The sequence below is a fragment of the Ahaetulla prasina genome, chromosome 2 (genome assembly GCF_028640845.1).
Source record: "Ahaetulla prasina isolate Xishuangbanna chromosome 2, ASM2864084v1, whole genome shotgun sequence".
Taxonomy (NCBI): Eukaryota; Metazoa; Chordata; class Lepidosauria; order Squamata; family Colubridae; genus Ahaetulla; species Ahaetulla prasina.
Window position 1 is genome coordinate 269,039,694 of NC_080540.1, and position 22,151 is coordinate 269,061,844.

Below are 22,151 nucleotides of genomic sequence, written 5' to 3' on the forward strand. Positions count from 1 at the left end.
AATTGCTCTAGTTTTCTGTATCATTCCAAGACAATGCAAACGTTCTTTTCCTTCTCAAACAACCCTGATTATTCTTTACTGAGGTTTGGAAAATGAAAAGGCAAGTTAATGATTAATTGGCACACTGTGACCTTTCCAGTGACTGTAGACTAGGATACAGCAGCCTCATTCCTGGGTGCACATCTTATTTTAACTTGACTCTGTCTGCTTTCATGTTAGCCCATGTGCATTAATGCAGAGAACAGACTCTTATAGCCTCTCCTGGGTTTAGAGAGCAATTTCTTTCTGTAGGGTTCCACTTTTTCATTTCCTATTGCTAACCTTGCTGCTCCATACAACAACTACCATAGTTACCACTTGAAAGGGGTGTTTGATTAGCAAGAACAATGGATTCGGATTCAGATGCACCTTTTCATTATTCCTGGCCATCCTTACCTAAAATGAAGATTCGAAAAAGGACATCCAAACCAAAAGGTAGAGAAAACTCTTTTCCCCTTTAAATTATTCCTTTCCTTTGTTTATTTTGTTTGCTAGGTGCACACAGAACAAAGTCGATAGTTCTGGTGGTTTTTTTGTCATTTCAAAATATTTAAAATACTGTATCACAGATACCAAAAAGTTTGAAAACCAGATGTCCATTTCTTTTGACAATGTATGGATGATTTTTGTCTCTTTTAGTTTGGTTTTTTTTTTAATATGCATGCATTCAAGTTCTAAATCATTTTATTTAACTATTTATGATTTCATTAGAGCTTACTTTAAGCAGTGTTGACCGAATATATCAAAAGCTTATGCCAGATATGTATTTTGAAAGATAATACTAATGAATGACCTATCAGATGTGATCTGTAAATAGCTCTGTTTTTATTTTGCTTTGTTTACCCATGAGTGACTTTAATTATATATCCCTAGAGGTTGTTATAGTGAAAGCCTATTGGCTCATTTACAGAATCAGATGTATGAGATTTAAACAAAAGTGGGGGTGGGGGGACTTTCTTTTTGATATGAAACTTGGTCTTTCATGGTTATTCTATCAATTTCAGACAGAAACAAGAATATTTTTATAGGAAGAAATGTTTAAGAAGCATTGATCTAGCAAGGCAGTCAAGACTGTTAACAGAGGTTAGATATTGTACCGGAATTATGGTCACGCTTCTTAAATCGGCCCTGGCTTTAAGCCTATTTCCAGCCATGCTTTAATGGCCTGAATGGTTTTGTTCAAGGTTATTGAAGGCCATCTTCTGTGGACTTTCCTTGGGGAGGGGGAGTTTTTTTTACCTAAGTTGAAAAGAGGAGGAATATTTTTTCAGTGTAATAAAATTGAGTACTAATAGGTACAATTCTAGTCCCAGTGTAAGGCTTGTCTTGTACCCAAATTGTTTTTTCAACACCAAGTGGACATCTTTTTTCTTTACTTAGGCTTGCTAGTTTTCCAGTTTTATAACTTGTTTTGCTTTTCAATCCTTGCTTTTCAATCCTTTTATTTTTTGCTACTTCTGCCTTGACTTCATTTGTTTGTGGACCAGCTTTAATTGACTGATATATACTGTGTTTCCCCAAAAATAAGACCCACCCAAAAAATAAGCTCTAGCCTGATTTTTTTGTGGTGGGCCTAATATAAGCCCTACCCCAAAAATAAGCCTGGGGGATAGGCATGGCCAGAACAAGAGGTGGCGAGTGTGCAGGGGCTGATGGTGTCTGGCAGCAGCCGTAGCCTGTAGGCCAGTGGTGAAATCTAAATTTTTTTTACTACCTGTTCTGTGGGTGTGGCTTAGTGGGCGTGGTGTGGCTTGGTGGGTGTTACTTGGTGAGTGTGGCAGGGGAAGGATATTTCAAAATCTCCATTCCCACCCTACTCCAGGGGAAGGATATTGCAAAAACTCCATTCCCACTCCACTCTGGGGCCAGCCAGAGATGGTATTTGCCGGTTCTCTGAACTACTCAAAATTTCTGCTACTGGGTCTCCAGAACTTGTCAGAACCTGCTGGATTTCACCCTTGCTGTAGGCCCCTTGGTGCAGCACAGATAGGTCTGAGTGTGGAGGCAGAGATAGGGAGAGACAGGCAATCTGGATATGCTGCACAGCTGCCTAGCTCATGGGAGGCTCGCGGGAGGCTTGTGTTGTGACCCAGGCCCAAGTAGGTAGTAATAAACTCAGTTCGTGAAATACAAACAAACTTTATTCAAACAGCTAGTAATTACTTCATTCCCAGCGTCGTTCAACTCAAAGTAAGACAAATGCCTCCAACACAAATTCCTCAGTTATCTAACAAACCTTGGTCTAATTAGGTAAACGGCCAAAGGCCCTTCCTGGCAAACGTCCAGGAGCCACAAAAACAAAGATGTAGATGAAACAGAAGACGAAGCAGAACAACTACAACGTTGTTTTCTGGCAAAGGCCAAACACCAGTGCTGGTCTGTTTTAAGCCTTATGGGAGGGGCCAATCATCTCTTGGCCCTATTCCCAAGTTGTCCTTTTTGCTTGAGCTGCTCTTGCCTTCTGGCAGTTCTTCTCATGAGTGCATTAGGAACAGGCTCCTCCTGTTCCTCTGTCTCACTACTATCAGTCTCTGGAGGCTTTGGAGTTCGTACCTCACTTCCCGATGGCCCTGACTTCACTTCAGCCCCATCGCTGTCTGACTCTGTTGCCAGCTCTGTAGGCTGCTGACGGACCACAACAGCTTGCATGGTGGCACCAGCAGCAGGCAGAGTCAGAGACACGGGGGAGGCAGGTGATCTGGACACCCACTATGTGCGTTTGTAGTGGTGCGGCCACAGGCAAGCCAAGAGATGGTGAGGTGGAATGGGTGGCGCATTGGAATAGCCTGCCTCTCCCCTAATGCCTCTGCCTCCACCACACATTTTTTGCCTGGAGGGAGACTGGAAGCTTTGTCTGTTTGCAAATGGGGTGCTTTAAAATGGATAGCTTCATTTCAAAATGCCCCATTTGCAAGCAGATGAAGCTTCCAGTCTCTGTCAATTCTCTTTCTGGGCGAAAAGTGTTTGGGCATCTATGGGGCACTTGGGAACCATTCCCGAGCACCCCAGAGGCACCCAAACATTTTTTGCCCAGAGGAAGATGAAGCTTCGTCTGCTTGCAAATGGGGTGCTTTGAAATACATACATACATACGTACGTATATGTATATATGTGTATGTGTGTATGGAGGTATAAAATGAAGGTATGCAAACTGAAGATTTGAGTTTTAAAAATATAATTAATAACAGATTGTCATGAAAGGAAACCTGAATGTGCACATTTGTCCATTTGTCGTGTGTTACTATAATAGATATAGGCTATAAATGATTGAGAAAAATTGACTCAGATGTTCTAGTTTCTGATTTTAGAAGTAGTGTGATAGTTCTCGGGATCATGAAAGATCAAGAATCTATTGCTGACACAATATTTCCCATATTTTCCCAATAGACAAAACCAGAACTGTCCCATTATTTTTCCCCATGCAATTTTCCCATTAAAATTGTCCTTCTCTTCTTTCAGTATGTATTGTGAGACAAAGTTCTAGGCTGCAATCTACTGATCTGAATAGGATTTGAGAAAGTAGCGAGAAAGACCCTGTTATCACTGACTTTAACTCAAATTTACTCCCCTTCTTATTGTCTACCATGACTACTATAAAACAAAAAACTGTCTGGAAATCCTAACACAAATTATCTGCCATCTGGAAGATACTCTATGTATCAGTGTGTTCCTAAGGATATTTCCAATTCAGATGTTTATGTGTATTGTGCCCCTTGTTAACTATTCTTGATTTTCCTGTATATCCTTCTGCTATATTTCTTTACAGGAAACAGATTAATAGGGATGAACAGAATAATCAGATAGTGCTTTTAATTGGTAGTGGTAGTCTTTAACCTTTATCTGAAGTCAAAGCTGAATAAAGAAGGAGATTTTAGAAACTCTAATAGTGTAGAAAGTGATAAAAGCATAAACAATGTAGAAGAAGAGTATAAACTGCATATATAAAATATTAGATATGTTCTTTCAGCATAATTTTCTTCCAATTATAGTCCCTGTGCAGATCATCATCATCATCATCATCGTCATCATTATTATTTTAAATTTATTTGGTTTTCAGATGGGTTTCTGAGCCTCACAGCATGCGAAAGTAGGGATCTTAGAAATTCTATTCCAGAAATTCTAGGTCTTTACACTCACATTCTGCACCTTGCTTTGGGGTAGCAGCTTGGTATTTATTCTGAAAACATAAGTACAGAGTGACCATGATAAAGGTTATAAAACTAGGCATGGGTGTACAATTTTCTTATTTTACTTATTTTAAAAATACTAGAATCTTGGATAATTGGTGGGAGATCGAAAACTGATGAAGAAAATATGTCTCCTAGCAAACAGATTCAATGTATTTTTACATTTCAGATGTTGTGGTAGGTACCACACGAAATGAGTTCAATACATTTGTGGAAGACAAGGCTTTCAATGGGTATGAGTTAGTTTATTTACTTAAAGTTATCCCTAGTGGTTACTGAAGGATTTCGTTCCCAAAATTGCTATTTATGTCTCAAAGTTGAAGAACAACTGTTCTTCAACACTTTTCACAAGATTTATTGAAAAGCTTAAGAAGACTTGAGTATTAGAATAGAATAGAATTTTTTATTGGCCAAGTCACTCTGAAGTGTGATTGGTCACACTCTGAAGTGTGATTGGACACACAAGAAATTTGTCTTAATGCATATGCTCTCAGTGTACAAAAAAGAAAAGGTACGTTCATCAACAATTCTAAGGTACAGCACTTAATGATAGTCATAGGGTACAAATAAGCAATCAGGAAACAATATCAATATAAATCATAAGGAAACAAGCAGCAAAGTTACAGTCATAAGTGGAAGGAGTGGGTGATGGGAACGATGAGAAGATTAATAGTAGTGCAGATTTACTAAATAGTTTGACAGTGTTGAGGGAATTATTTGTTTAGCAGAGTGATGGCATTCGAGAGGAAACTGTTAGTTTATAGATAAAGAGAAATCTGGCTGATTTATATTAAACACGTGTAGAACTTGATCTGTGTTGGAAACAAAAACAAAAAACCCTTCTCAGCTTTGGGGTAGTAGAGTTGTAACTGAAAAGGCCTTTCCAAAGACTTTAGTTGATGACTTACATACTCTGCTGATAAAATCATTGATAATTACTTGTCCACTTTTTAAATTGATGATGTGAACAGTTTACTTAAATCAGCCACATATTCTTTAGACCAGGGGTCTCCAACCTTTTGGACCTCAGGGACCACTAAATTCATAATTTTAAATCCCGTGGACCACTAATATGAATTTCTAAAAAAGATAAATAATATTTAGTGCAATATAAAAAACACAAATAATTTTTCTGTGGACCACCAAAATTTTCTCACAGACCACCAGTGGTCTGCGGATCACCGGTTGGGGACCGCTGCTTTAGACTTCCTCCTATCCTGGCTAAAAAGAACTGCAGGTGAGGTGTTGACTATTTATCGCAGGAGCTAGATTTCTCTTTAGTATTTGCTACGCCATTAATGATGCAGGTTTTCTGGTAATGTTTATAAAAATATAGGCTGAATAAAATTGTCAATCATCTATGTGGATCAAATTTAATAACTACATCCAAATTGGTGCTGACCCTCTTTCAGTTTCACAAGATTGGTGAAATGTTCAAAACATTTTCACATGCAGTAAGTAATCCTTTGGAAGTTAGAATCATAAGTACTGCCAGAAGAAAGTTTAGGCATCTCTCATTAGGCCTAACAGAAAGAAAACATGTGGAACACAGTTTTGAAGATCTGTCCTCTTAATCCTGAAATTCAAACATAAATTTTTACATGCTATGAGGTTGTACACTTTATCCAACATAATTTATACTGCAGATATTTTCCCTTTTTGGTTTCATAGCTTTCATTCTTTTAAGTTATAGATTAACTTATGTTAACTTTGCTGGAGGAAATTCTGGGAATTATTTGAAAACTGTTTGCTATTTTTTCCTAGGTGATCATTATTCATTTGCTTCTCTGACATATGTCTAAAATTTATGAAATGTATTGGAATGTTACTAAATGGTGTTTAAGCATTTTTAATTGTCCTTTGAAAGTTCATATGGACATTACATTCTAAACCCAGTAAACAAATCAGAATTATTAGCCTGTGTGATTTATTTAATGTGATAGCTACCTTTTTATTTATTTATTACAAGGGTTTGCATGCAACCTACTCTATAGATTCTAAGCAGGCTATGATAAATAATACCTTGTTTCTTTATATATTGATAGTACAGAAAAGATTGAAATGTTCAAGTGTTATATGATGAAAGTAAAGCTTTCTAAACAGAAAGCTTAGCAAATGGGTCAAAATTTAGCAGAGAGTAAAACAGGCATATGTGGTAACACATTGCTTTTATATAGCTATTTTATGGATAAATACATAGAGAGTATTTATGATACCACTTGAGTTACTATACTGTATTGTTGATTGGTAAAATGGAAATGTGTACTTTTGTATGCAGATACTGTGATGTTGATGACTGAGAATCCGAATTATTTGTAGTACATGTTACATATATTGTATGATGGAATGAATATGGATATGAAATTAATATAGAGGGAAATGCGGGAGAAGTTTTAAGCTATGCAACTATTTGTAAAAAAGTAATGGATAATAGGTAGCCTTTTGCAAGGAATTAATGTTTGTCCAAATGGCTAAATAGGAGTGTAGTCTACTTTATTATTTATGAAAGTGAGAGTTGTGTACATCAAAAGAAGCATAAAAATAATGCAATGGGAATAGTTTATTTAAGAACTGTAAGTGATAAAAAAGAACAGATGGACTCAACCATGAAAGGCTAATAAATAAATGTGGGCTGAATATAAAAATGAGTTGACCAACAAAAAAACCCTATATTGGTTTAGTATAGTCTTGTAGAGAGAATGAAGACATGAATTACAAAACAAATGTTTGCTGGAAGAAAGAATGGGCTGAGAGAAAGGGGAGCAGTGAGAATATCGTGATTAGATGAAAAGAGAAATGAAAAGAAAAGAGAGAAATGAAAAGTCTTAATATATGAAACAATATATGAATATCTTGTTCCCAATATATGGGAACAAGAAAGCAAAAATGCTTCTGTTGTAGATAAGTATGAAAAGGTACAATAAATTGTGTTATTGCAAACTAGATTTAATTAGATTTCCTTTCCTTTTTCTTACTTTGGTCTTTTTCTTATTACTCCTAACTTTTTCTATGTTTTGTTTAATGTTTGCTTGTAAGAAAATAGAGTGATTGTTGTGTGTATATGTTTATAAGTAAAAAGTTAGCTTCCTAGAATATTCTTTTTCTAGAGTGGAAATACAACTTATCTTAAAGAAAAATACATTTATTTTAAGGACTGTTCAGGCCAAATTTAGTTTAATCTTAAGCATAAGAAAGGGAAACAGGATCCTTTAGCTGTCCATCAAGAGTTAACTCCTAGACATCATAGTGGGCAGGCACACAAGCATAGGATCACATTACAGTGAGATGTTTCACATTTCTATTTAAATTATACACTAACAAATGCAAATCTATATCCTCTTTCTTTAGGTAATGTGTTTCTTCTTTTTTAACAATGCATACTTATAGTTATTATATTTGGTACACGTAATGTACCAAATTGTATTTTGGAAAATAATGATGACAGCTGTGCATATGTATGTGGTAGACTCAATAAGCATAGAATTTGTTGTTAGTTGCAAAATTGTGTCCGACCCATCGCGTCCCCATGGACAACGTTCCTCCAGGCCTTCCTGTCCTCTACCATCCTCTGGAGTCCATTTAAACTCATGCCTACTGCTTCAGTGACTCCATCCAGCCACCTCGTTTTCTGTCGTCCCTTTCTTCTTTTGTCCTCAATCTTTCCCAGCATTAGGCTCTTCTCCAGTGAGTTCTTCCTTCTCATTAGGTGGCCAAAGTATTTCAGTTTCATCTTCAGGATCTGGCCTTCTAAAGAGCAGTCAGGGTTGATCTCCTCTAGGACTGACTTATTTGTTTACCTTGCAGTCCAAGGGACTCGCAGGCGTCTTTTCCAGAACCAGAGTTCAAAGGCCTCAATTCTTTGGCACTCAGCCTTTCTTATGGTCCAACCTTTACAGCCATACATTGCAACTGGGAATGCATAGAATAAGGAGTACTTACTGTTAGTGAATTTGTAGAGTTCTATCTTTTGAACAATGATGTGTGCAACAAAATCTAAAGGATGCAGATAGCTCTTGCCAACTTGCAACAACATCTTAAAAACATAGTTGTCTTGTTAAGAGAAGACCAAAGTACATCTGACCTAGAATTTTAAAAGCAAACAACAAAAAGTCCCAAGAATTAATACAAGCATTGAAACGCCTTTTAAAAATGTTTTAAAGTACCATTTTTTACATGTGTAAACTTGGATTTTTGGGTAGGAAACTGAAATCTTGATTTTATAAGCATCTACATAAACCACAATTAATGAGTTAACACTTTGCCATACTTGTGCTGTAAAAAATGCATGGAACTTCAGGAATGTGATTTATCATTTGCACAATAGATATTTCTTTGTCATTTTTTTAAACTGGATTGTTTCTTCCAGTAAAAATAAATAACCAATGGAATCAATGTGTAATTAATTTTCCTGTCTAGTGAATTAGAAGTCTTGAAATACCTTTCCTATTACAGTAGTCTAAAGTATGGATGAAAATAGAAAACTGATGAGCTACTCTTTTATAACCCTTAGTTAAGGTGTTACAAAGTCTAAGAGTCTCCTATAGATATTTGATTGCTGAATCCATTAGAATTTTCAATTATTTAGGACAATGAAAAGCATAACAGAACATATACATTTTAAAAAAATACTCTGGATGGGCCACACCCTGCTGATGTTTTGTAGACCTGTCTCTTCTTCCAGGCTTTTGGCAAGGATGACCAAAGCTTATTTTAAGCAACGTAGGCTGTTTTCCTTTACTCCCAATTATTTCTGTTATCTTGCCATCTTTTACCCTTCATTTTTTTTCTTGGTGTTTTTCTTGTTTTTAAAGTTTTAAACAATTTGTAAACTGCCTAGGTTGCTGATAATCAAGCAACATACTCCAGTTCAATTCACAGTCTGGGACTGGTAAAAACATAACAGTTCAGTATTATTATTATTTGCACAAAAATCTTAAAAATCTTAAATCACAGCCACTGGGTCTCTAGGGTCTCTATGCATTGAGTTCATTGCAACATAGGATGTTGGAATGAATCAATGTAGTATATGTGTAGCTCCAAGCAGTGTCTTTCTAAGTGCCATCCAAGATATTTTGGAATGTATCATCAGTGTGCTGATAATCACTGGGACCACCATAGCTTCAGTTTTTAAAACTGTATTGACTCCCCTTGATCTTTTGTAGAAATTGTAATTCTTTTCCTTGCCAGCATTCTGTTCTTTTTATTACATTTCCATAATCCTGTTTTGTTTCCTGCACATTAAGTAAGTTCTAATTTTTAATTTGCATTAGTGCTTGTTCTTGTCTGTCTTTTATGTAATCAGCCAATTCATGCTTTTCTTCTTCAACAATTTGTTTGACTTGAAGTAAACATCTGCCTCAATTTCTGCAGGGAAGGTATAATCTATCAAATACTTATTGTGGTTCAGCACAGAGTCAGTCAGATGTTTAGACTGGATTTGGCATTTTTATCCACCTATCAAGTCCCTCCCAAAGGTCTTGGACAGGCAGACATTATTATGGTTGGTCATCGATTAGCTGTTGTTGTTGTTGTTATTATTATTATTATTATTATTAGTAGTAGTAGTAGTATTAGTAGTCCGACCCAATCAGTTTTGCAGTTAAGAATCACAAGCTATCAACTTTCCCTCAAATAATATTCTGATAGATCTCAATTGTAGGATAATGCAGAGATTTAGAAAATATATTAACTTGTACTAACAGTCAGACGGTGCCACTATATATACTCCTTATAACCATAGAACAAGAATGCTAGAAAAAAGTAATCTCAGCAGCCTTACTCTGGCCAAAAAGAGAAAGAAAGCAGCTTGATGTTTTATATTCTGGCTTGTTTGAAAATTAACAAAACTATGTATAAGATTTACTATTGGCCAATCTGATTGGCAATAATGAGAGAGAGATTGAAAGCTTCAAGTTAGCATTTTTCTTATAGCTGGTGGGGATGGGGTGTAATAGTATATGAAAATAAACTTGGGGATTATGAGGAAGACCCGTGGACCAGATCAGGTGTGCAGAAGATTTCATAGGCCACAAAAGGAGAGGGAAACATTTCAGAAGGGACACTCCCTAGTTTTTTGAGAGTAAAAAAAAGAGAGAAGGAGAAAATACTTTTGGTCTTGCAACATTCTGCTAATGTAGAATAAACATAGAGGTAGTACTCAAGATTATGCTTCTTATCTGGTCCAGGGATGGTATTCACTTACTTTCAGAACCGGTTCGCAAATGGGAGTGTATGTACATGGAGCATCAAAAATGGGATGTGATGATGCCTGGGCAGGTGGGCGGAGCCTCCCGCATCCGCCACTACCGGTTCACCTGAACCAGATAGAACCGGCTGAATAGCACCACTGATCTGGACTACCTCAAAAGGCTAACATGGGAAGAGGCAGGAATTTCCATGACAGTCTTCCAGGTAGATCAGAAGGAAACACAAGATGAACTAATTCTACTTTATTGTAAGACTACAGTAACAGAATCTTGGAAGTCTGAAAGTCTCCCACCGTTTCTTGTATGTTAGGGAAGACCCTCTCTATGTTCCTTCCTCGTATTGCTCAGTTGCAGGTTCCTCCCCCTTTTATTTGATCCCTAGGCACCTTCACAAATCCTCTCTTACCCCCTCCCCCGGCCCCCAGTCTTCCAAGCTCATTTCCACATTCCAGTTCACTCCAGCCATGACAAAACGGAGCTCTTCCCCACAGACCCATTTCACTACCTGAAGCTATAATGCAGCTGAACTGGAAATAAAGCAGTTCAGCCTTTCAAGCCATCAGAGGAACATGGAGGTTTCTGACTAGCAGAGAATCCTTGTATAGAAGTGTGATATATTTAGAGGAGCAAAGAAATACTGAAATTATTTTATTATGGGCAAATAGTGAAGTCATTACATAGCATTTCTTCAAACACAAATAGATTGCCGATTTTTAATTTCCATTAAAACATAAATAATATAGCCTCTAGATCCGTGATAGCGAACCTATGGCACGTGTGCCAGAGGTGGCACGCAGAGCACTCTCTGTGGGCACGTGCTCTGTCACCAGCTGTTCTTTATTTATTTTATTTATTTATTTATATATTTTGTCACAACAGTATATATAAGCATAAGCATGAAAGTAACTATATAATATATAAGCATATATATATAAGCATAAGTATGCAATAACTATATTAATTGGATATAATGAAAGGAAACAATAGGACAGGAACGGTAGGCACATTTGTGCTCTTATGCACGTCCCTTAGGAATGGGGTGAGGTCAAGAGTAGACAGTTTTTGGTTAAAGCTTTGGGGATTTTGAGAAGAGATCACAGAGTCAGGTAGTGTGTTCCAAGCGTTAACAACTCTGTTACAGAAGTCATATTTTCTGCAATCAAGATTGAAGCGTTTAACATTAAGTTTAAATCTATTGTTTGCTCTTGTATTGTTGTGATTGAAGCTGAAGTAGTCTTCAACAGGAAGGACATTGCAATAGATGATTCTATGAGTTAAACACAGGTCCTGTCAAAGGCGGCGGAGTTCTAAGTTTCCTATGTCTGGTCTTTGGGTTTTTGGCATGTGTGCGCACGTTCTGGTTTGGGAACTCAGTGCCGAAAAGGTTCACCATCACTGCTCTAGATAATTCATCCTATGGATTTGTCTGTAATCTGGTGAAGCCCTGAAGAATCCTTATCTGGTATGGCAGTATTTTACTCTCTAAATCTTTGTTTTGGCTTGTTTTAAGGTGAAATTGTAGGACGTGGTGGCTTAGTGGCTAAGACGCTGAGCTTGTTGATCGAAAGGTTGGCAGTTCAGTGGTTTGAATCCCTAGTGCTGCGTAATGGGGTGAGCTCCCGTTACTTGTCCCAACTTCTGCCAACCTAGCAGTTCGAAAGCATGTAAAATATGAAAGTAGAAAAATAGGGACCACCTTTGGTGGGAAGGTAACAGCGTTCCGTGCACCTTTGGTGTTTAGTCATGCCGGAGCGCTGGCTCTTTGGCTTTGAAACGGAGATGAGCACCGCCCCCTAGAGTCAGGAACAACTAGCACATATGTGCAAGGGGAACCCTTACCTTTATCTTTAAGGTGAAATTTTGGTCTTATGAGGGAGAGATATCTGTCACTATGGCATGTTAATAGCTTTTGAAAATAATAATTACACATGAAGTAAAAAGAAAATGTAGGGCCTTCATTTCAAGAGTCTTGATTTACTACAGTTTTTAGTACATGCTTGCTTATTAACTCCATCATTGCTCTTCTAAGAGAATCATTATTTCTATACTTCATCTGATATGATGGCTTTAATCATCTGTTTCTAATATTAGTCATCCTATACATCGTATTAGATGGAAGTAACCTTTACAGGTAATCTAATTCAATCTCCTTCTCTATCAATTACTGCTTATTCCATTGCTCTATTGTTTACAGCGCTAACCATCAGAACATTTCTGCTAACTTTCTACTGAAATTTTTTTTTTTTTTAATTTCAGATAGTGCAACATTTACATGAAATTACTGGGGGAGATAATTCATTGCATTATGGTATCAGCATGTTGATGATAACCAGCTATACATTTCTACTCCTGGCTGAGCGGGGTGGGTGTGTGCTGCTTAGTTGCTGACCCTGTGACTAGAATTTATGATGGTCTGGATAACAAGAACCAGGTCTGGCTCAATGTTAGCAAGAAAAAATGGCTTTCCCGCCATTTCCCCCCACTCTGGCACAGATCCAGAATGGTGTCAGTTCTGATTCTTGACAGGGTAGCAATTCCCAGGCAGAATCAGTTCTCAGCAGGTGACAGCCATGGTCTGGCCAGTTGGGGCACTTTGCACAGAACCATTTTGTGCATTGGTTGTGCTAGTTCCTGAACTTCATTACTTCCTGATTGGATTACTGCAATGTGTTGTTCATAGGGTTGCCCTTGAAGACCATCTAGAAATTAAGCTGCTGGAATCACTTATTGAGATAGGTGGCTATAGAAATCAAATAATTTGAGAAATTACAGATGATCCCAAATACAGTGGTATGTATTGTTTTGGATGCCCCTTGCTTTGCCTATGTTATACCATTGCTCCATGAGCCTTATCAACCTCTGGTTTTAGACTCCTTTTAGTCTTCCAGAAGGCCTTAAAAAACTGGTTCTTCCCCCAGACACTGAAATAAGGTGAATCTGAAATCATGTGGTTCTTGTTAGTTTTTTTGCAGTGTGCTGCTGAAAGATGCTGTTTCTGTTTTGGATGTTGTTGTATTTTTACTTATTTTAGTTATTTTTGTTGTTGCTGTGATTGCTCAGAGTTATAAGATGAACGACCATACATGTTTTCTAAAAGTATTGTACCTTGATGAAGGTATCTTTTCTTTTATGTACACTGGGAGCATATGCACCAAGACAAATTCCTTCACACTTGGCCAATAAAATTCTGTTCTGTTCTCTTCTCTTCTCTTCTCTTCTCTTCTCTTCTCTTCTCTTCTCTTCTCTTCTCTTCTCTTCTCTTCTCTTCTATACATGTTTTCTAAAATAAATACATAAATGGTATCTCTGTTGGCTGGTTAACCTTTTTAACTTACTAAGTTGGCCATATTAAAAGTAAAGAAGTAAAAAGATGGTCATTCTGTTTATTTTTATGTGCTAAAACATCAGGTGAACATTCTGATCATGAATTTGAATGGACTCTTCTTTAATTTTAATTTTTTTAATGCAAGATATACCAGTACAAGGATACTAAATTCCATTATTTGCATGCATTAATCTTGATATTAAAGTGTATCATTAAGTTCTTCACTCTTTTAAAATATTTTGTATGTGCATGTGTGCATATATTATGCATATAATCCTAAACAATTTCATAAAATTATTCCCATAAACTTCTCAATGGTCAGTGTTAATAAGGGCCTATGCCATTCAGTGGCATTAAAAGAGATGAGAGAAATGGGTAGAGCTATGTATGTTTCTCTTCATAGAACTATTAGGAGTATTAACACCCTTTCAGGAAAGAACATTGGAGGAAAGAGTTAATCCTTCTGTCTTCCAGTCCCAGGGTTTGATTTCATTTATTTAGTACGATTGACTAGTTGATAACCTCTAATTTCTGGTACAATAAAACAATGTTTTCATTATTCAGTTCGGTTAGCTCCTTGTTTATTTGGACAGATTATATCCTGAATGAATAAACTATGAGGAAACAAATGTGTTGGCAGGCAATGTAGAATACACTTAGATTTCAGTACTTACTACTTAACATTTTACTTCCTTTTCTTTCTTTCTCAAACGATTCTACTTGCTGTCTTCAACCCCATTTTGAAATGTTATAGTAGAAACATTAAAAAATAATAAGCAGCTGAGACACCTGTTGCATTATTAAATCTCCCCTACAACTTGGCATAATTGCAATAGGTCATGCAGAGAATGTGGAAGAGCCAAGTTCAAGGAGAAACAACTAACCAAAATTCAAAGCATATCCTGGAAACAATCTTAGTCCAGGAAAAACATTGTGTCGCACTGATTAGGGAATAAAGGAAGCTGAGTAGGTCTACCAGAATCAGAATTTGTAGCTCTTGTGAAACTCCTTTAGTTTGAAAAAACTGCTGGCCGGATTCCTCCTGTTTTTAAAAATCTCACTTGATCTTTAAAAAAAAAAAAGAAAAATCATGTAATCCTCCTTCCATCCAAGAACTAGTAGACCCAGATATGGGGTTATGTAGGAAACACTGCTCTAAACACTTCTGTTAATCTGAATTATGCCCATACTGATGACAGTAATTATAATGACAGCCTTCCTTTTATGTGATTGAGATGATAAGGAACCTTTCATGCTGTTATTTATAATAGTTAATTCTTATTGGAAAAGTTGGAGCTAGAAAGATAGGACAAATGCGGAGTATTTTGGTGATCATTGGCTAGCTAAGGGCTACAAAGTAGATAGACCCACTTTACTTTTAAATTATGGTTTCACATCTTCACATAGAGCCACCCAGAGTCTTTTCAATACGAGATAGGTGGCAAATAAATTCATTCAATCAATCAATCAATAAAAATGTACAGTAGTCGTCTAATCTCTACAAACTATAGTCAAAAAGGGATGTAAGTTTCCCATCACTGTTATAAACCCCATACATAGCTAATTCTAGGAATAATTCTATTCTTTATGTAATTTCCCAGTCTTCAAATATGATGGAATTACAACTTCTAGAATTCTAAACCAGCAATGACCAATAGTATATCTGGAGACCATTATGTTCCATGAGTACTAGAATGACCCTGCTGTAGAAGGCTGAGTGTGACAACAACGAGAAGAGGAGGAAGAAAAAAATGGACTGATAAACTCCTCTTACCTCAATGTTCTACTCATGAAACAAAAACATGAATAATTTCATCAAAATTATATTTTTCTTCTGAATTATCATGCAAAAAAATCAATTTTCTTATTATTTTATTCCAGCTGAGCAATATTCCCCATTTGAAGCTTACAGGAGAAGACCAAATCCTTCCACCTTCTTTGCTGCAGCCAAACTTTCTGCTATGCTAAATGGAAATGATGAAGTGTATGCAAACCGCATGGTAGTCGATCAGGTAAGACTGACAGGTGTATATTGAGATTAGCTACATGTGGCTATTGAAAGTTTGTGATTATACCAAGTAATGAATTGCACAATTAGTATTTGTTTATTTTATTTCAAGGGGAAGCAATAAGGGAAATATTTATCATTTATAACTTAAGCATGTTAATACACACACACACACACACACACACCCCATACATTAATAAAAATGTAATGGCCAAAAATTATTTGCTGAAGTCCCACTAATTTTAGAGGAGCTTTTCATAATTCTACAACAGTTTATGGACTCTGCTTTTTCTCAAGTTTGTATATAGTATTGATACTTAAAGTTTCTGTACTAAAATGCTCTCTTTTTAAAAAGACGAAGAGTAAAATTAAAAACTTTTGTTTAAACAGGATACCAAGAACTTTGCACTTAGTTCTTATGAAATGGCTCTTAATCTGTACTAAGGCATGACATTTCATTTTGGGACTGATTGATGTTAATTTTTATCAGTTATAAATTCAATAAAAATCTTTTAAAAGTTAAAAAAACATGAAAGACCTGCAAGCAATGGTTTCAGTTTGCAAATCTCAGCCTCCTTCCTTCACTTCCCTTAACTACTGAGTGAATTGTACAAAAATGTCTTCTGTGTCCCTATTTCATCACTTACATGCTGCCCATCTCTTTTCTGCACAGTTTATTCCTTTCACTTCTTTTATTTTTGTCTATTTCATGCATCCATCCAAATTGATCTGTTGTATGCTCTTCTTTCTTATCTCTTTTATGTGCGTCTCATGCATGTATGCTTCCCCTCTCCTAGGCCAGATATGTCGCTCCAGATGTTGCTGGATGACAATTCTCAGTAGTGCTATTGGGAAAGTCAGTGATGAGGCTGGAATTGCTGTTCAGCATCCTCCACAAGTCTGTATTTCTTCTTCCCTATTATAGACTAATAGAAATCCTTGTCCTGGAGTTTAGTGTCATCTTACAATTAGTGTAGGAAACTGCACTACATAAATGTAAATGTTAAATAGACAGTATACATTATATACTGTACATTACATTATGTACTGTACATTATATACTGTACTGTATATTATGTACAGTATACATTTTATCTAAAATGTTTAGGTTTGCTATAGCAGTAATAATAGAAAAAAATAGTTTTTACTCACCTATCTGGTGTTTTCTTTCTGAGGAATTGCTATGCTTTCTTCTTGCAGATATTTTTATTTCATTTTGGTACCTGATAATATCGTTATAGATACTGAATGAATTCTTGGGGCATAGCACTGAGAGTATATTCTGCCGTCACTGGGTTTCTGATCCCACTGAACTTTTTCTGTTAGGATATTAATATCTCTTGATGGTTCTAACAGCTGAATCTAGTTTTACATCATTTTACATTATTTTGTATTTAACGTTAATAATTTTATTTCCATACTTTAGTTGGAAGATGCTGGTGTCAAATACATTGATAACAGCCAGAGTACTTCTGAAACTAACACAGATTTAAGTAAAGATCCAGAAGTGTTGGAAAATATTCCAAGCAACAAAAATCTATCATCACGTATGATACCTAGCTTGGATACCTCAGGTTCTTACATGCCATTAAAGAAGATACATGGTCTACGGAATCATCGTTATCCCTTTATTAAAAAACGAAGGTGTGTGATAGCTTTTGATTTGCATTGTTATAGAAACTAACTCTTTTCATATGGGTGTTTGTCCTATAAAATAAATGTGGGTTGCATAGGATTGGAAAGGAATATGTTAGATAGGGTTCCAAAACTTTTCATGCATCTGTTCTGCAAAGCGCATCATGTTGTTTCTGACATTCTTTATTCTGCTTTATGAAAACATAACTAACCAAAAGTGATCAAGAATGACTCTTTCAGAACGTTCTCCCTTCATTTCCCTACTCAGAGAAACATATTTAAAACTTCCCATCACTGTTTTTCTGTTTTTGAATTCATGCTGCCACAGTAAATGTGAGCTTTGTGATGTGTTTGCTGATATATTGTTGATTTTTGACTAAAAAACTTATATTTTGACATGCTTCCCTTTTCCTAAGACATGCCTCTAATTTCTTAGATTTTTTTCAGCTATTTTAACTACGGTTAAGGTTAGGCAGAGAGGGACGCAGTGGCTCAGTGGCTAAGACACTGAGCTTGTTGATCGAAAGGTCAACAGTTCAGCGGTTCGAATCCCTAGTGCCGTGTAATGGATTGAGCACCCGTTACTTGTCCCAGCTTCTGCCAACCTAGCAGTTCGAAAGCACTTTAAATATGCAAGTAGAAAAATAGGGACCACCTTTGGTGGGAAGGTAGCAGTGTTCTGTGCGCCTTTGGCATTTAGTCATGCCACATGACCACGGAGACATCTTCGAACAGAACTGGCTCTTCGGCTTTGAAACAAAGATGAGCACAGCCCCCTAGAGTCAGGAATGACTAGCACATATGTGTGAGGGAACCTTTACCTTTACGTTAAGGTTAGGTAGAGTGGATAAAAAGACAATACACTTTACTTATTGTGTATAACTACTGTAAGCTATTCTAATAAATTATTGTATGTTTGTGTTCCTTTGCTCCCAGTTCCAGTCTTGATGACTTGGATGTTGACAATGGAGATGAAAGATCCCATAACTGCTATTCTTCAGTATCCTACAATTCTTCTGTGATTTTGCCTAGTGATAGGGAACGGTTAAGTGCTTCAGAGCCCACCACTAGATTGGATGGCAGCATGAACAGAGCTGAATCTCTTCCTTTATCCAGCAGTTTACAGTCCAAGGTATTGTTGTTATTTTCCCATAAAATTAATAACATTTAATTGATGGGAGAACTTATTTACACTTACATTTCCCCAAAATGCCACAGTATTATTTTTTAAAACATTTGGCATTTACCAGTAAATTTTAGTAAAATTTCTATAAGAGACAATTGTAATCTGGTTTTGCAATTAAAACTTTTGTAAAAACTAAGAAAGAAATAGGAAATTTCAAAATATGCTGTTTATTTTATATGTTTAGGAATCTCTACTTTCAGGAATTCGTTCTCGTTCATATTCTTATACTTCGCCCAAAGTCTTATTAGGCAAACCACAGTGTGCCCAGGAATTTATTCAATGTGATTCAAATGATGGTGAGCATTGATATTTTAATATTCTTATATTTTTAGAGCAAGTTAGCATGGTTTATTCAGCCTCAAATTAACTTTAGAGGAAATCTTTTTTCTAAGTTGCAAGATCCAAATTACTCACACATATTCACCTTTTTCTAAATCAGATTTATATCTAACTATGGATGTGTGAAGATGGGCAAGATGAACAGATGCATTAAATTTTCTCCCTATAATGTGCATCTTGAATTTTTGTGCAATTTAGTTATACAGTATCTTATTGAGGTTTTGGAAAAGGAAGACTATTTGCTTATTCAATTTATTTATTTATTTATTTATTGAATTTATATACCGCCCTTCTCCCGAAGGACTCAGGGCGGTTTAAAGCCAGATAAAAACACAATTGCACAACAATTAAAACAATTTTAAAAATCTGATTCAATTAGGCCGAAACAAAATTTTAAAACTATAATAAAACCATAATAAGCCCCTATTAAAATTACTTTAAGCCAGCCCTGCGCAGGAAAACAAAAAAGTCTTCAGCTTGCGTATCAGGAAGTTGTCATATCCCTGGAGGCAGCTCATTCCAGAGGGCAGGTGCCCTCACAGAGAAGGCCTTCCCCCTGGGGGTCGCCAGTCGACATTGTTTGACTGATGGCCACCCTGAGGAGGCCCTCTCTATGGGAGCGCACAGGTCGATGATAGGCTATTGGTGGCAGCAGGCGGTCCCGTAAATAACCCGGTCCTATGCCATGGAGCGCTTTAAAGGTGATAATCAATACCTTGAATTGCACTTGGAAGACCACTGGAAGCCAGTGCAGCTTGCGCAGGAGAGGTGTTATATGAATTTATAACTTTATATTTATAAATTTATATGAATACTTTTGTTCAGGAGCAAAGACAGCATAGATGGTCCCAATTTTTTCCACAATAATAATGTGGAAGGTTAGCCTAGGAAGAGAAAATTAATTTCTGCGACTAAAGATGGATATTGATGATATTATGATTGGTCACAAAGTTGTCCAGGATTTGGCATTTTTGTCCACCTATTGAGTCCTTGAGAACATGGGCTAGGCAGATGTTGTTTAATAATATTAAAGGTGTTATTGCAGGATGTAAGCCGTCTTCTGCAATTATTATAATATATATAACATGTGAAATCACAGCTGCCAGTTCTAGAATGTTGTGATGTATTGGTGTAGTATATGTGTGTGCATTCAAACTTTGTGGCCTTTTGTAATTGAAAGAGGGAAATTCTGTCAATACATATATTTTCTAAGTCTTTCAATAACCATTGGGAACACAGAAACAATGAGTTTATGCCATAAACTTTCAGCTTTTAAAAATTATTATTATTATTATTGTTGTTGTTGTTGTTGTTGTTACTTCAGGGATGTTAGTATACAATAGCAATTTTTAAATGGGATGAATACAAATGAATTTTTAAATGGAAATCTTATACTGTCAACAATTACTGACTGCTAAAATGTAATTATTTTAAACATCTTTTATAGAATCACATGCTTTCAACTTGCATGAACAGTCAGAAAAAAGGTATGTTTTAAGTGTTTATTTTTTATATATCTATATCTATATCTATATCTGTCTGTCTGTCTGTCTGGTTGAAATTAACTTGTAATGATGGCTGGATAAAATGCAGAAATGCATATATACTGAAATTGTTCCATATTTAAATAAGATATAAGAATGTGGATATTTATTTTTTGTATTTTATGACTTCTATAATGTCACATATATTATTTAATTATACATTTTTACTTTGTAAGATGTTAAGATATTTCCTGGTATATTTTTAGGATTCAAGAAGAAGAATGGGATAAGTACATAATTCCAACAAAATCAGAATCTGAAAAATATAAAGTTAGCCGAACATTCAGTTTTCTAATGAATAGAATGGCCAGTACACGAAATAAGTCTAAGGTAATTTGAGATCAATGCACTATGGGGAAAAAACTCCAAAACACCTGATTAAAACAAAACAAAAATCTTAAATATTATGAGTGTTAAATTGTGCTTGCAATTAAAAGATGAACACTAAAATACAATTCTTATAAATATTTTATAACTTGACAATGAGAAATATTTCTTTGGATATACTGAATAAAAAACATTTTCCAGTTGCAACAGATTTAAAAAAGAAAGCACAGGAGAACCATTGACCTACAGTTAATTTGAGATTTATCATTCAATTGTCTGAAAATGGTAGACTAAATAAATTAAAGGGGGAAAGGGACAGAATTGGATAAATCACAGGGGATTTTTTTTGGAGGGCGATTTGTGCTAAATATTTTCCTTCTGATTTTGGGACAGTTTGGGAACATTTTTAAAAATTAGTTCATGTCAATATTTTTCCAATCTGCCGCTGTTTTTGTTCCATTGTGATTGTTACAAACTCTTACTTTGGAAAAAGTGTCATACATAGTCCTGTGTAATTATGCAGATATGAAAATATTCAGAATCTTCTTAAGATGATCCCTGCATCTCTGAATGATAGAGCCTTCAGAAAGTACTGTAGCCTTCAGAAAGTAGCTCATTTTCAGCGTTTATTCACTTTTGTTTCCCTTTTGTTACAATATCCAGCATTTCTAAAAGTAAAGTTTATTATTTTATTTTGATTTTTTTATCCTGCCTTTATTATTTTTAAAAATAACCCATGATGGCAACCATACTTCTTCCTTGTCTTCCTCTTTTCCCCACCACAGCCTTGTGAGTTGGGCTGAAAGAGTATGACTGGCTTTCATGCCTAAGGCAGGGACTATAATTTAGAATCTCCTTGTTTCTAATCTGGTGCTTTAGACCAAATGTTGTTTGAATAAGGTTATTTTACTATGGTTTATATAAACATGTAAGAATATGATTTCTATGGAATATTGTTGTACAGAATGGAGAGGAATGAAAAGATTATTCATTGCTTCTTTTGAGTAGGGTAGTTGACTGCTTCTGGAGATACTGACGCTGTATCACTCTGCAAACTAAATTTGTATTTATTTGTAATTTCCATTTTGTTATTAAGGCAAAAAACAAAGATGCCAAAGAAAAAGAGAAAGCTAACAGACATCACTTTGTTTCTGGATCATATGCTGGAGTAATGCCGTGTTTCACATGTGAGAAACCACTTTTGGGGAAAGAATCATTACAGTGTTCTTGTAAGTAACTATAATTTGTGTTCATAGAAGTTGCTTTCCCCAACTCTGTCGTAGAAAGTTGCTTGTATTTGTAGATTGGTTCCAAACTTAGTCATGTGTAGAACATGTCATGGACCCAGAACCACA

General features: G+C 35.9%; 1 protein-coding gene across 6 annotated transcripts in view; it reads left to right on the forward strand.

Annotated features, from left to right (window-relative positions):
- Positions 1-22,151, forward strand: part of ARHGEF28 (Rho guanine nucleotide exchange factor 28) — a 176,263-nt gene that overhangs the window by 107,402 nt on the left and 46,710 nt on the right. For all 6 annotated transcript variants that reach the window (XR_009153436.1, XM_058168968.1, XM_058168969.1 and 3 more), the window contains 7 exons: positions 15,639-15,769; positions 17,192-17,409; positions 18,337-18,532; positions 18,771-18,882; positions 20,373-20,412; positions 20,676-20,799; positions 21,893-22,025. Coding sequence is in view for 5 of the 6 variants with exons in the window: in XM_058168968.1 (XP_058024951.1) it covers positions 15,639-15,769; positions 17,192-17,409; positions 18,337-18,532; positions 18,771-18,882; positions 20,373-20,412; positions 20,676-20,799; positions 21,893-22,025 (954 nt within the window). In the remaining variant the exon portion in view is untranslated. The remainder of the gene's footprint in view (positions 1-15,638; positions 15,770-17,191; positions 17,410-18,336; positions 18,533-18,770; positions 18,883-20,372; positions 20,413-20,675; positions 20,800-21,892; positions 22,026-22,151) is intronic.